The sequence below is a fragment of the Amphiura filiformis genome, chromosome 3, assembly GCF_039555335.1.
Source record: "Amphiura filiformis chromosome 3, Afil_fr2py, whole genome shotgun sequence".
Classification (NCBI taxonomy): Eukaryota; Metazoa; Echinodermata; class Ophiuroidea; order Amphilepidida; family Amphiuridae; genus Amphiura; species Amphiura filiformis.
In genome coordinates, this window is record NC_092630.1 from 47,560,664 (window position 1) to 47,573,800 (window position 13,137).

The following is a 13,137-nucleotide window of genomic DNA, read 5'->3' on the forward strand; positions in this document are numbered from 1 at the left end:
GGTCCATGGGGGCCAAAGGCGGCAAATTTGAAACTGAAACTGAGATAAAGGCAAAAACATGGAGTAAAAAACAATTAAATACATAAGAAAATGCACATCACAAAACCACATAACTTTAGAACCAAGTATACTAGACCTTTGGTGTTTTCAGTATATGATAGCCTAATGTTACTACTACAAGGTAATGATTATAGTAACTCAATTTTCAAAAATGCCTCCTTTGGCCCCCATGGAGCAGATCATGTCACATATACGCCTCTAAATGGGTGGGGTTTTTTTGATGAAAGACATGGCAGACAGACACGCTCCACAAAAACATTACAATACTGAGATTGGTCTTAAAATAATGCCTGTTTGTACAGTTGCCTGTATCAGTAATTTAGCTCAAACTCCAAATAATATTTTTGTGGAAGGTGTCTGCCTTTCGTCTCTTTTGACCAAAAAACAATAACAAGAAACACTCATTTAGAGTACATTATCATTGTGATAACATTAACAAAATCACCAAATTTGATGTGATCAAGCAAAATCAGTCGGAAATATGGATTTTGAGATATAGCCAAACAAATGAAGTACTTTTGAACTGGTTGTCCAAATTCAATGGAATTTTCTGCAGAATGTAGCTTTGCAAATGCTGTTTACAATCGTATAAGAAACTGAAAATTTAATATGTCCGACTTCAGACTGATTTTGCTTGATCACACCACAAATTATATGAAGCTATATAAAGAGGTTGCAAGTTCCCCCAGCTCCCCACAACTTTATCATTGTCCAAAATGGTATGATCACCATTATTTTGTTTACTAATGTAACCCTTTTGGAAATGATTATGTTGTGGAAGGACTGGGAAGAACTAAGCCAGAAATGGTTAATTTTGAAATTGATTGCAATGGAATGGTTTTGGTGTGTGTCAGCAAAATCATAAGCAAAGCAGGTTCTGTGCACGGATATGAAGTGATAAGATCAGGCTGGGAAGTAAGAACTAATCAACTATGGACCATATTTTGAAGCCTGTTGGCAGACAAATGAAGCCCATTCTGTATCAATTAGTACCGGTACCAAATGTATCATGAGACAATGCAGTGGCGTAGCATCATTGGGGCATGGGGGTGGCACATGCCCCCCCAATTGATTGCAAAATTTAGAAAATCCACTAGGAAAATTGCCAAAAAAAATGTCCCCCCATCAGACCCGTTCCCCCATTCATTGTCGGTGCCCCCCCCCCCATCGGATGACCCACGCTACGCCACTGAGACAATGAGATGAAATAGACTACAATAGGCTAAAATTTGGATGTGGCATTGTCAATGTAATCCAAAAATGATTATGTGTTCTTCTTGCTAAGTATCCATTGAATCATGTTTATAGAAACAAGGGCCACTTGTTTCTGGCCTGAATAATATTACTCTCTTAATTTGATGTTCGAATCTAATGGAAAAATTGTTTTGGACTTAATATTCAGTCAAATTATTTTAATTTTCAATCTTTTTACTCAATCAAAAAGAGTGATTCTCAATCTTTTAGTGCTTGAAGTTAGAAAACTTTTTTGATTGAATGTTCAGTCAAAAGAATTGATTTCCATGTTTTTCAATCTTTTGCTGACTGAAGTTAACGCAAATCTTTTCCAATTGATAAAAAGATGTTCACTCTAAAAAATGCCATTTTGCAGTACATTAGGAGTAACACTTGATTGGGTGGTAAATTCAGTCTACTAAGATATAATAAGAAAGAGTCAATCTAAAATATATTTCAATCTATTTTTTAATCTTTAAATCTTTAGATTGATTCCTATCATCAAAAGTTAAAAGATTGAAATATTCAATTGGTCAATTTAAGAGAGTATATGGGTGCAACCTGTAGGTGAGACAAAATAAGTTAGTCACATTGGGATATAAACAGCTATAAACAATAGAGAATGTATTAGTGTTGATAGACCCAAGATGTGTCATCTGGGTAACACACATTGAGTTGTAATATTGGGTGATTTTCAGAGCTCAAATTACGGCAAAATCTTAACTGAGGGCACTCATGAAACAAAACTTGACATTAGATGGAGGCACCCTATTTTACGTTAGCTTTGGACATTATTTTATTGATTTTTTACTAGGTAAAAAATAAATAATTAAATAGGCCTATTCAAACCTAAAGCTAAATAGGGTGCTGCCTCATGAGTGATTCACTTACATGTGGCATTTTTGTTCGACTTGTAAACTACATTGGGCTAGTTGATGAAAAATTTGGCTATTTTCAGTTGGCCTGTAGATTTTGGCTAATTTCGACCACCAAATGTTAGCGAACTTTTATGCAAAGTGTTAGTTACCTCTGGAATGACTACCAAGGTGCTACTATGTTAATGACATACAGTGTCACGTAGGTGCTATGTGCAAGTTCTATGTGCTAAAATGTGACATTCAGTGACTTGTGTAGAATGTCTTGATTCTTAAGTATGGTATGCCACAGCTCAAGTCAGCTGTTTTGTCACAGAGTGAGGCTACTCTACTTTATCTGTGCAGTGCTTTATATAAATTGGTGTGATTTTGGCATCTATATGTAGTACTTTGTGCTTACAATATAATTTTCCTCTTTAGTACATCAACCCAAGTCCAACATCATTTCTATTGGAATCGGAAGTATTTTCTTTGTTCTTCCTCCACAAAAATTTGGGATCTTGTACACATTGTGCCAAGAACACAAAGAAAATATTAAGGAGAAAGAGGATAAAACCAGCAATAAGTAGCCAATAGGAATAGCCAAATTCGACTCTGTCTGTTTGGAAGAAGTATGGCGTGCTGGAATCCACTTTATTTAACACATTGTGTTTTATGTCCGTGTGGTAAAGAGATAGGTATAAGATCCATGCAATGAAAGCGCATATTGCTGTAAAATAAAATGATAACATAAATGATAAATAAAATCGTAATGAAATTGCATGCAATTTGATGGTAGTTTGGTACATGCATCATAAAACTTCTTTTCGATTTGCAACAATATTATGAAGCATGTGTGATGCTAAATAAAGCAGTATTAAGCAAGAAGCACTGAACAAGTGATCAAGCATAAATGATAAAGAAAGCTGGTGAAATCAAAAGTAACCTTTCTTTTTGTTGCACAGTAAAATACAAACCAAAGAGGACAATACAGTTATAGCAAAATAAAATAATCTGTTATTGAATAAGCGCTTTTTTTATATTTGTAAAAAAGGGAAAACATCAAAAAATGGATGGAAAAGTGTTGAAACTTGGAAAATATGCTTTAATTTTTATGAAACCCAGAGCAAGGGTGGAAGATGTTTGACTCATGCTTAAAGACTTGTACAAATGTAATCAAGTTTTTCATAATATTGTAAAATTGATTGAATTTTTGAGAATTTTTTAAGTTGATAAATTGAAATTGGAAACAAAATTATTTGAGTACAGCATTTGAGTTCAACAGGGTGTGACTGTGAGAGACCAGCTATTTATCTGTTTTCAGACATTTTTTTTTCAACTTCCAGATATTTTTCTACACTTGTTGTGTACAAAAGTATGTATGGTTTAAATAATTTCAGACTTTTAAAGCTAAAAAACAGATATTTTTTCAAAGACACACTCTCAGGCCTGGTTCAATAATTTACATCTTAGCTTAGACATTTGGAGGCAATTGATCATGGTATTCACCATGGGTCTTTTGGTGCCGGTCATGCCCGGGCGGTCATGCTCTGTTAACTGTGCATGGACTATAGCTGACTATGATATGATATCATTTAAAATACTGGCTTACCTCCAATACCATTCCATACATACAATCCTACAGGTCCATGTATTGTTTCTATGGGAACTGTTAACGTATTAACCAAACCAAATACTGTAGCAACCAATCCAAATACTATAGCACCCAGAATGAACACGATCACAGTGATGACAATCTTCAGGTTGTATACATCTTCATGCTCTTTAAACACTGAAATTGTAAATGATATCCATATTGAATTAATTATGATTCATTTGATAATGTGTACATTTCTGAGGTATCTAAGCAGTGGCAGCACCAATTATTTTCAGGGGCATGGGGGATAAATTGAATTTCAGGGGGGCAAAAATCAACCAAATTTGGGGCAAAATTGCTGCAAAAAGTGGACATTTTGGGTTTTTACTGGGGGGTGCGTTATGACTGGGTGAATTTTCCCCCATGATCCCATCTGTGGTGCTGCCATTGCATATAACTCTTAGGTATGTTTTTACAGAAGACATTTTTTCCACCATTTTCAAGAGATGTTTATACTTTTAGTGACCTTACATGTTCTTCAGTGGGTAAATGGACTTCAAGTCTTTCTTCCATAATTACTCACTTTCTCCATACCCATAAAGTTTAGAATATGCAAGTTTATATCCCCCAAATCACCTATGAACATGATATAGACTGAATTTTAAACATAACAAAACTTGACATATTGAATCGTCCAAAAATGTGAATATTGTGTATTTCATATGGGTGTAAATATGGACATTAAGGGTCATTCAGAAAGTTCTGCAGTAACCATCATATTTCCGCATTTGTATATGGTAGTCTTCAGATACAATCATAATTAGGTTAGTCCTATACCTACCTTATGTGCAATTTGGTAATAACAACTTGTATTAATTTGTTGTAGGCAGTGTAAAACTAACATAATATATCGGAATTGAGGAATTGTGTACATATATCTTATGAGGAGACATGTCAATCAACTTAAAATGATAATACCAAAAGACGACAGAAACTTTTTAAATTGAAGCAAAGCTTTGGGTTTGAGACATTTAAAAATTAAAATACTATAAAATAAATGAGACTGGTCCACCTGAATGAAAAATTCAAATGATGTCATTTGATAAGTATTGAAAAATTAATAATGCCTCCTGAGTGCTTATTTGAAGAGGGGTACACTATTAATAGATCAAATGGTATTTCATTTCTAATATCACCAATGATAAATTGAGGCAACACCAAAACATGAAAAAACATAAAGAACAGAAGAAATGTGATCACTAAAAGTGACTTTGCAACTGGATGTTTGGTAGACTCCTAGATTGTCAACATCTGCCAATAGTGAGCATTACATTGCATTATGTTGTTGTTTTTGTTGTTGTTTTTGTTGTTGTTGTTGTTGTTGTTGTTGTTGTTGTTGTTGTTGCTGCTGCTGCTGTTATTTGCAGAGGGTCACCGCAAACTAAATTTGTTTTCAAACATTATATAAAACAACTGATTTTAAAAATTTGAATGTTTAATAGGTTAATATTAAAAGATTAGAAAAATGTTTTAAAACATCAAAAAATGTTTTTATTATAATTTTTTTGTCAAAAATGTTATTGTAAAATATTTATTTTGGCAATTACAAGTATTTAAACACTCATCATTCCGGTAACTTTTAAAGATATTTTGAATGTTATGAAATGTTTTTTAGCCTTTATACATATTATGTGCCCCAACATTTAAATCGTTTTCTGGCACCCTTGCTGGATTGAACAACACACATTAGACATCTCTTGTTATGTGATTAATGTCTCAATATTGTACGATGTTAAAAGGCATCTATTGTGTCTGTGAGGTCATTAGATATATGAGTTGTCAATTCAACAACATTTACTATAAATATTGAATGTCTGAACATTCTATTTTATTATCTTCTTATTGCCTCTTTTGTGCGGTTGTATATATAAAATCAGTCATTAAAATTATAAATTCACTGCAAAGATGACCTACTAAGAAGCTTAAAGAAAGAATGTGGTCAGACATCAGTATACACACACAAAGGCTAGTATTACAACTTGAAAATTCATAACTTTTTGTGACTTTTTTTTATTTAAAACTGCATGGGTGGGATAATTTCAAATACTATATACAGCCTGTCTCAAAAAAAAATTGTGCAAGTGAAAAGCGCCCTCTCTGGCAATTAGATTTTACCGTTGTGACATAATGCTTACATCAACGTCAAGGGCGTAGTCTTAGCTCTCAAATGCCGTTTGTTCTGTTCAATTTGCTTGTTTTAATCTCGAGATATATTTAGTTAAAGACGAAAGGGTAAAATCACAATTGTGCCACTTTTACGGGAAGAGTGACAGTGATAGCATCAAGTTCATCAAGAGTTCCTTCGTGAAATCAAAAGAATGCATCAATTACACAATACAAACTTGTTGATTGTTTTATCATGATGCAGGAATGATGACTCTCTTTTTCCACTTAAAAAAAGATTAAAAGATAAATAAATATTTCACATTCTGCTGTAAAAATTAAATACATGTGCATGTCAATGATTTTATCATGGTAAATGCTGTTCTCTTAGTCACTTAAGGGGATACTACACCCCTGTGGTAAATTTGTGACTATTTTTGCATTTTTCTCAAAAATAATAACAGACTGGTAACAAAAGTTATGTATATTATTGGGGCAAGGAATCCAATTACTACACTGAAATTTCAGTGACTCAAGACAAGCAGTTCGGTATATATGATAGAAAATGAGGTACATCCTAGCGGTACCTTATTTCTTATCATAAATCATGAACCGCTTGTCTTGGATCACTGAAATTCCAGTGTAGTAATTGGATTCCTTGCCCCAATAATATACATAACTTTTGTTACAAGTGTGTTATTAGTTGTTGAGAAAAATGCAAAAATAGACACAAATTTATTGAGGGGTGTAGTACCCCCTTAAGACATGTTAAAAGACAAACAAATATTGTGCACTTCATGTTATAGGTTAATGAACGCGTATTACTTGTTGGGAGAGATATTAGACAAAATAATGCACGCGTGCTGATGTTGATGCGTCTAATATAATGCATGCGCCCCGAAAGGAGGAGTGCATTAGACGCATCAACATCAGACCCATTCCATGTCAACTCCAGGGATGTGCACCGCAGCACCTCTTCAATTTTTTCTTTTTCTGTGTGGTGGTAGATATTGATGAGAAAGTAAAATCCCGAAAATTTGAGCTTCATACTCCATTTCGTTTTCTCGTGGCATCAATTTAAAATTTAGGGGGGCCAGTGTAAAAAATGTGTCGCAACGCGAAAGACAACGTTTGGAGGTCCATAAATGTATAAAGGGAACCCTTTACAACTTTGAAAAGTATGTATCCTGGGGTACTTATTTGTGTATAATTCAAATCTGGCATCAGAAAACTTGTAACTCCTTTACTTTAAAAGATATAGGGCCCTCAAAAAGGCAACTTCGTCCATCAGGACCAACTTTGGGGGTCAGAACTCCAAAAGTAAAAATAATTTTAATGTCCATTTTTTTGCCAGTCAGAGCCCTTTGGTAGGACATTACTCTTATCCAATATTGAGCCTATTAGAATACTTTTAGCTGAGATATTACCCATTAAAACCCCAATTGTACATTTTTAGTAAATTTTGACCCCCTGAAAATCAATGTCAGACATTTGCCCCACCATCAACTTCAGGTATGTTGAAGATATGTCCTTGGACAACATTTCTGAGAGATATTGGCTTAGGTCTCGATAAGCTTCAACACATCACTTAGGTTTGCCTTCTCCATAGAGTTGTACACGTTTTTTATTTCGCATGTATAATGACTTACGTACAACTCTTTACGCTGACCATGAGCAAATTTCAAATTGATGCCACGGGAAAACGAAATGGAGTATGAAGCTCAAATTTTCGGTATTTTACTTTCTCATCAATAGCTACCTCCACACAGACAAAGAAAAAAATTGAAGAGGTGCTGCACATCCCTGAGTTGACATGGAATGGGTCATCAGCAATCATTGATTTACATGTACAGCTCTCTTCCCTAGTAGCTCCTAGTAAAAGTGGCACAATTGTGATTTTACCCTTTCGTTGTTAAATAAACATATCTCAAAATTGGAACAAGCAAATTGAACAGATCAAACGGCATTTGAGAGCTAAGACTGCGCCCGTGACGTTGATGTATAAGCATTATGTCACAACGGTATTCTCTAATTGCCATCGAGGGCGCTTTTCACTTGCACAATTTTTTTTGAGACAGGCTGTATTCTGTGGAATTGAACATATTCGGATACATTCAAGATGATTCAATATTTTGAAAAAATGTCTACAAAGTAGCATTTTCTGCATACTAATCAATAGGAAGAAGAGAGTTTCATTTAAATATATTTATGGCCGTGGGGTTGAAAATTCTGTGTAAAAAGACACACATCTTCTGATTTTTGAAGCGAAAAAATATAATTGATCAAGCCTTTGCACTAACAGTAACACAAGGCCTACTATAAAACAGAATAGGCCTATATATATATTCCATTTGATCACTTCGCCCAAACTACAAAAAAGTTGCAATATTTTTAAAACTTGGTTGATATGCAGTGTAGGCCTATAACAAAACTAAAGGTAGGCCTATATAGGCCTACTAAATGAATTGACCCGATGCGTTCTTTTTAACCATACAGCTGATGAATCACCCATTATATTATTTGACATACGGTAATTCATGAGAGACTTTAGTCTTTTCTGCATGATAGCACTCAGGTCTGTTTTCTGAACGGCAATATATTCCCATTTATTGACATAGAATACAGAATAATTAGGTACGATTTACAAAAGGCGTCAGGAATGTTTAACGTAAAATAGATAATAGATAATTGATATACAGATATAATATGCATCTAGAGATGCATGCCTACAAAAATGAAGGTCCAACTAAGAACACTTTTTATCCTTTATACAGAGCCCTTCTAAAAATAATGGTTCTACAGAGAAACCAAAAATGTTTTGCAAGTTTAAAGAACCTTTTTGGTTCTTTTCAAGAAGAACCATTTTCAGCTTTACATAATAATTTAGAAGCCAGAAAGAGCCAGCTTTATTACAAACTTTTTAAGTGTTTGAAACTAATGTTAGTTTGTCACGTCTTCAGATATTAAATTTACCTGAAAAACAGGATGGAGCACGAACTCCTGTACCGTAATTAAATCTTTTACATCCTTGAAATAAACCAAAATGCATAATCCCACGGAAGGCTCCTGGATCCGTACCATCAATGGGATTAGTACCAATGAATCCTTTCAGCGGAAGAGACCCTGATCCTGTTGATGAGTTCGCAGGAATTGTTAAGTTTAATGCTTCTACATCTCGTACTGAAGATGCACCAATCCAATAATCCGATCCGAGAGAAATACCAAGGATTATCAAATTTGCAAAGGAGAATAAAGCGATAATGGTAAACAAGCTTGCCCGTTTTTTTAGACACATGGTCGGACAAGAGCCTCTGGTTATTCTTCAGATAAAATGAATCTTCAGGTCTGTATCAATCCGGACGTTAACAACTTGCACAGAATTTGAACAGTATTATGTTGTACAGATGTAAGCAACAACCATGCTCAGACACTTTGGTTTAGATCCTTCCAGATAAGTTAATATATCCCACTCTTATTCCAGTGAAATCTGTACTGTGATGAACACAACTTTCCTGCAGTAAAACATGCTATGTTCATAATATTGAACTACTAACTGTTGACTTGAACTGGCTTCAGTCCACAGTCGATTGAACAATATTTGAAGTATTACACTAACGAAATATTTGACAGATTACAAAATGTCATATCAGTGGCACTTTTTCTTCTGTCCATTGAATCGATGTCGTGTGAACCTCGGATTTTTCTTTTGAAAGGTCTGCAGTCGTCCGTAAATTTGCGTAAAATGTCATTTTCACAAGTGGTTAAATTTGTCTTCCATTCACAGACTGCATTGTTAAAGTAGTTATATTTTTGTTTAAATAAATCTGTAGAATTGTTTTGCAATAAACTTGGAATTTCTGATGCCTTTCCCAGGTTTGTATATTATAAAACAGAGTGTAAACTTTGAAACATTTCTGCTTCCTAGGGGCCTAAATGTAAAAGAGTGAAAAAAGAGTCTTTGTAGAGAAGTGAAGTCTTTTTGGAATGAAAATTACACTTTATATATTCTTTTCAGAGTGCATTGTCTACTTTTGCACTCTTTCGAGAGTGTAATTTTCACTCCTCTGACATGTCTGATAACATTTTATTTATAGGCCTAACCATGCAGTCATTGCAGTGTAAATATCTGCGATCCAGTTACTATCTACCTCTGATAGCATTTTTGACATGCACCATCTATACTATGCCCTGAATAAATCAATTGCTCAAGGAACGGTATTTAATATTTGATTACAGGTTTGTTTTATCTTAGGGTTTTCTTATTAAAATGTCGATGAATGTCGATATGTAAGTTTAAGTTGCATGGTTAGTTTTTAAATTTGTCTTCCGTTGTTCATAGACCTTGTAGTTGAAAGTATTTCTATTTTTTTAAATAAACCTGCAGAATTGCTTTGAAATAAATTTGGAATTTCTGATGTGCTGCCTTTCCAAGGTTTGTATATTAAAAAGAAACATTTCTGCTTTTAAACTTTTAATCACCTAAAATGTAAAAGAGTGAAACACCAGTCTTTGAAAAGAAAAGTGAAGTCATTTTGGAGTGAAAATTACATATTCTTTTCAGAGTGCAATCAGTGCATTGTCGACTTTTGCACTCTTTGGGCGTGTAACTTTCACTCCTCTGATATTAAACATTTTATTTGACCGTGCAGTGTTCTCTGCGATCCAGTTGTTGCTATCTACCTCAGATAGCACATCATCTATACTACATAGTTGTATCGATTGTTCAAGGAATTATATCAGTTTTGGTTTATTTCGGCTTTTTTTTTATGTCGATCAATGTTTATATGTTGTCAGTTTAAGTTTGTTAAATTTTAAGTTTCTTAGATTTTGTTACATTAAGTATGTTGTTTGTGTTTTGTTTTTTGGTTTTGTTTTTTCATACTATTTTAAGACATAAATGACATCCTACCTGAGAAACACGTGGGGTCTCTTACGCCAAGACCATAATTAAACCTCTTACACCCACTGAATAATCCAAATCTGACGATACCTAAGAACGCACCGGGATCCGAACCATCAATGGGATTCGCACCTAGGAAACTTTTAAGTGGTAGCTGATTAAGCTGAGGATTTGATGAATCAAGGGCTCTCAGATCCCTCTGTACGCCTGCTTCAACCCAGTACTCTGTCCCTAATGATATGCCCATCATAAGTACAATGGCGAAGGCAAACAATGAAATGATGAAAAATAAACTTGCTCGACGTTTCAAACACATGATGTATTATAGGCCTCCTATATACGTGATTAATTTTCTTGATGGGACGTCGATGTTCTTGGACGTCTCGTCTGTCGACACACTTCTACGTCTATATTCTTGTTTTTGCTTCCTTGTTTATGGTGAGGTTATTTTTGAAGACAAGTTCATGACCTCAAATCGTGCCAATCACCAGCGAAAAGATAACTCTTTTTCTGGTCTAAGTTTTAATCATCTATAGGCAAATATCCTTAGGATCTTTGATATAGTCATAATATATTATATAGGCCTAATTATATTATAATGAAGCCAAATTTGTTATTGTATCACAGAAAGTAGAGACAAAAGTCGACGTCATTCCCGGACGTCATTCCAGATGCATAAAAGCAAGCAGTGTGATCCAAAGCTGTATCCAGTTGCCTTTATTACCAAACATCTCCATCTTACAGCACAGTCTATAATCATGAATTAAAGATGCTCATGCAATTGTCAGATTCCTGCAAAGGTCTTCAGAAGAGATATTATTCAAGCAACAGAGATATTTTCCCACGCCACAATCTCATTCAGTCCAAGAACTCATCTCAATAATTTTTTAATGACAGAGATGAACATTAAACTTGTTTCACGTGTATCTCAAGATTCCGCTTTTCTTGTAATTTCGTGGGCGTATAAATATTGTATGTTGCAGACCTTTATTTATATGCCCTATGATCAATGAGATATATTTGGTTTCAAACACAATAGAACTTATTCACGACACAGTACATTTGCAAACAATCAATGAATGACCTAAAGAAAAAATAACAAGAACCGAAAGGAGCACACATGAGGGAGCCTTATGAGCTCTAGCCTCAAAGAAGTACCTGTATTCATGTAATAAATTGTGCAAACACTTATCCGAGTTTTCTAAAGCTTTCTAACCACGCGTCAATGGAACTTGAGGTATGTAAGAGGGGAAAGTTTGTGGTTAGAACACCCCCTCCCGGAACAGTGCCTATTTTCACCCAGTACAAAATGCTTTAGGCCGAGGCCGAGGCTAAGTTAGCTTCTCATCTCCTTTCGTTGGTCATGTTGGTTAATTTTACCCAACATTGGTAAAATTCTAACAACGTAGTTTACTTTGGCTGGTTACAATTTAATAGTTGGTTAACCAACATAGCTATTATTGAGTCAAATTATTTCAACCATGCAGTCAAACTGGAAAACTTTGGTGCATCTGCTCACGCCACTCTCAAAATTAAAATTTCAACTTTTCTATAGCTCAACCACTACAAGAAAATGAAATAGGTTTTTAAATTTCTTCCCTCATAAAAACTTTGATAGGCCTATCTCTACTTTCAAACGATAAATCCTTTTAGTTTTGGGAAACGATGGTACTTTTTACTTTAAAAGTTTTCAATTTTCAATGGGAAATGAGACATTTTTCAAGTTGTTTGAGCAAATTATTTGATTTCAGAACATTTCACTGGAACATGCTAAAACACTTTTCTTCGCATTGCACTAGAGAAATGTATCTTTTTGATGATATAAAATTCATGTTTATTAGTGGATAGCAAAAGGTGGCACTTTTTGATCCAAAATAACAATAGATATCACCAAAATTTATTTTTCGATGTGCAGTAGGAGAATTCCTAACAATGGAAATCAATCAGCCGTGACGAGTGAACAATGGGGAGCACAATGGGTTTTACCATGCATGCTTGCCTAATACAAGGTCGTGCATTAAAAAAATGTTGCTCTTCATGATATTGTGTGGGGAAATTTTTTCATTTTTTATTCAAAAGACAAAGCTGGGTCGGACACATTTCAACCAACTTTGTTAATATGTGCAGAGAAGATGAGAAGACATCTTCTCTGATATGTGCGAGGCTTTTCTAAGCTGCAATTGTTGGTTACCGGCGACACACCGTAAAAAGTAAAACAATTTTCACCCTGCAATGTTGGTCTGTTGGGGAAATTTTAGTCCACCAACATTTACCATTGCTGGGTAAAACGTTTCAACCAACGAATTTTAACCATCAGTGTTTTGAACCTG

General features: G+C 34.6%; 1 protein-coding gene across 2 annotated transcripts; it reads right to left on the reverse strand.

The window, feature by feature from the left end:
• Window positions 1-1,230: 1,230 nt before the first annotated feature.
• Window positions 1,231-11,372, reverse strand: LOC140148628 (clarin-1-like). 2 transcript variants are annotated; one of them, XM_072170650.1, is made up of 3 exons: window positions 10,817-11,372; window positions 3,760-3,939; window positions 1,231-2,877 (listed from the first exon to the last, which is right to left on the reverse strand). In XM_072170650.1, exons 1-3 carry the CDS (start codon window positions 11,121-11,123, stop codon window positions 2,585-2,587), a joined length of 780 nt encoding a protein of 259 aa, XP_072026751.1. In that variant the 5' UTR covers window positions 11,124-11,372; the 3' UTR covers window positions 1,231-2,584. The 2 variants fall into 2 exon arrangements, with proteins under 2 accessions (XP_072026751.1, XP_072026750.1); XM_072170649.1 differs by lacking the exon at window positions 10,817-11,372 and adding an exon at window positions 8,881-9,614.
• Between the last annotated feature and the right edge of the window lie 1,765 nt (window positions 11,373-13,137).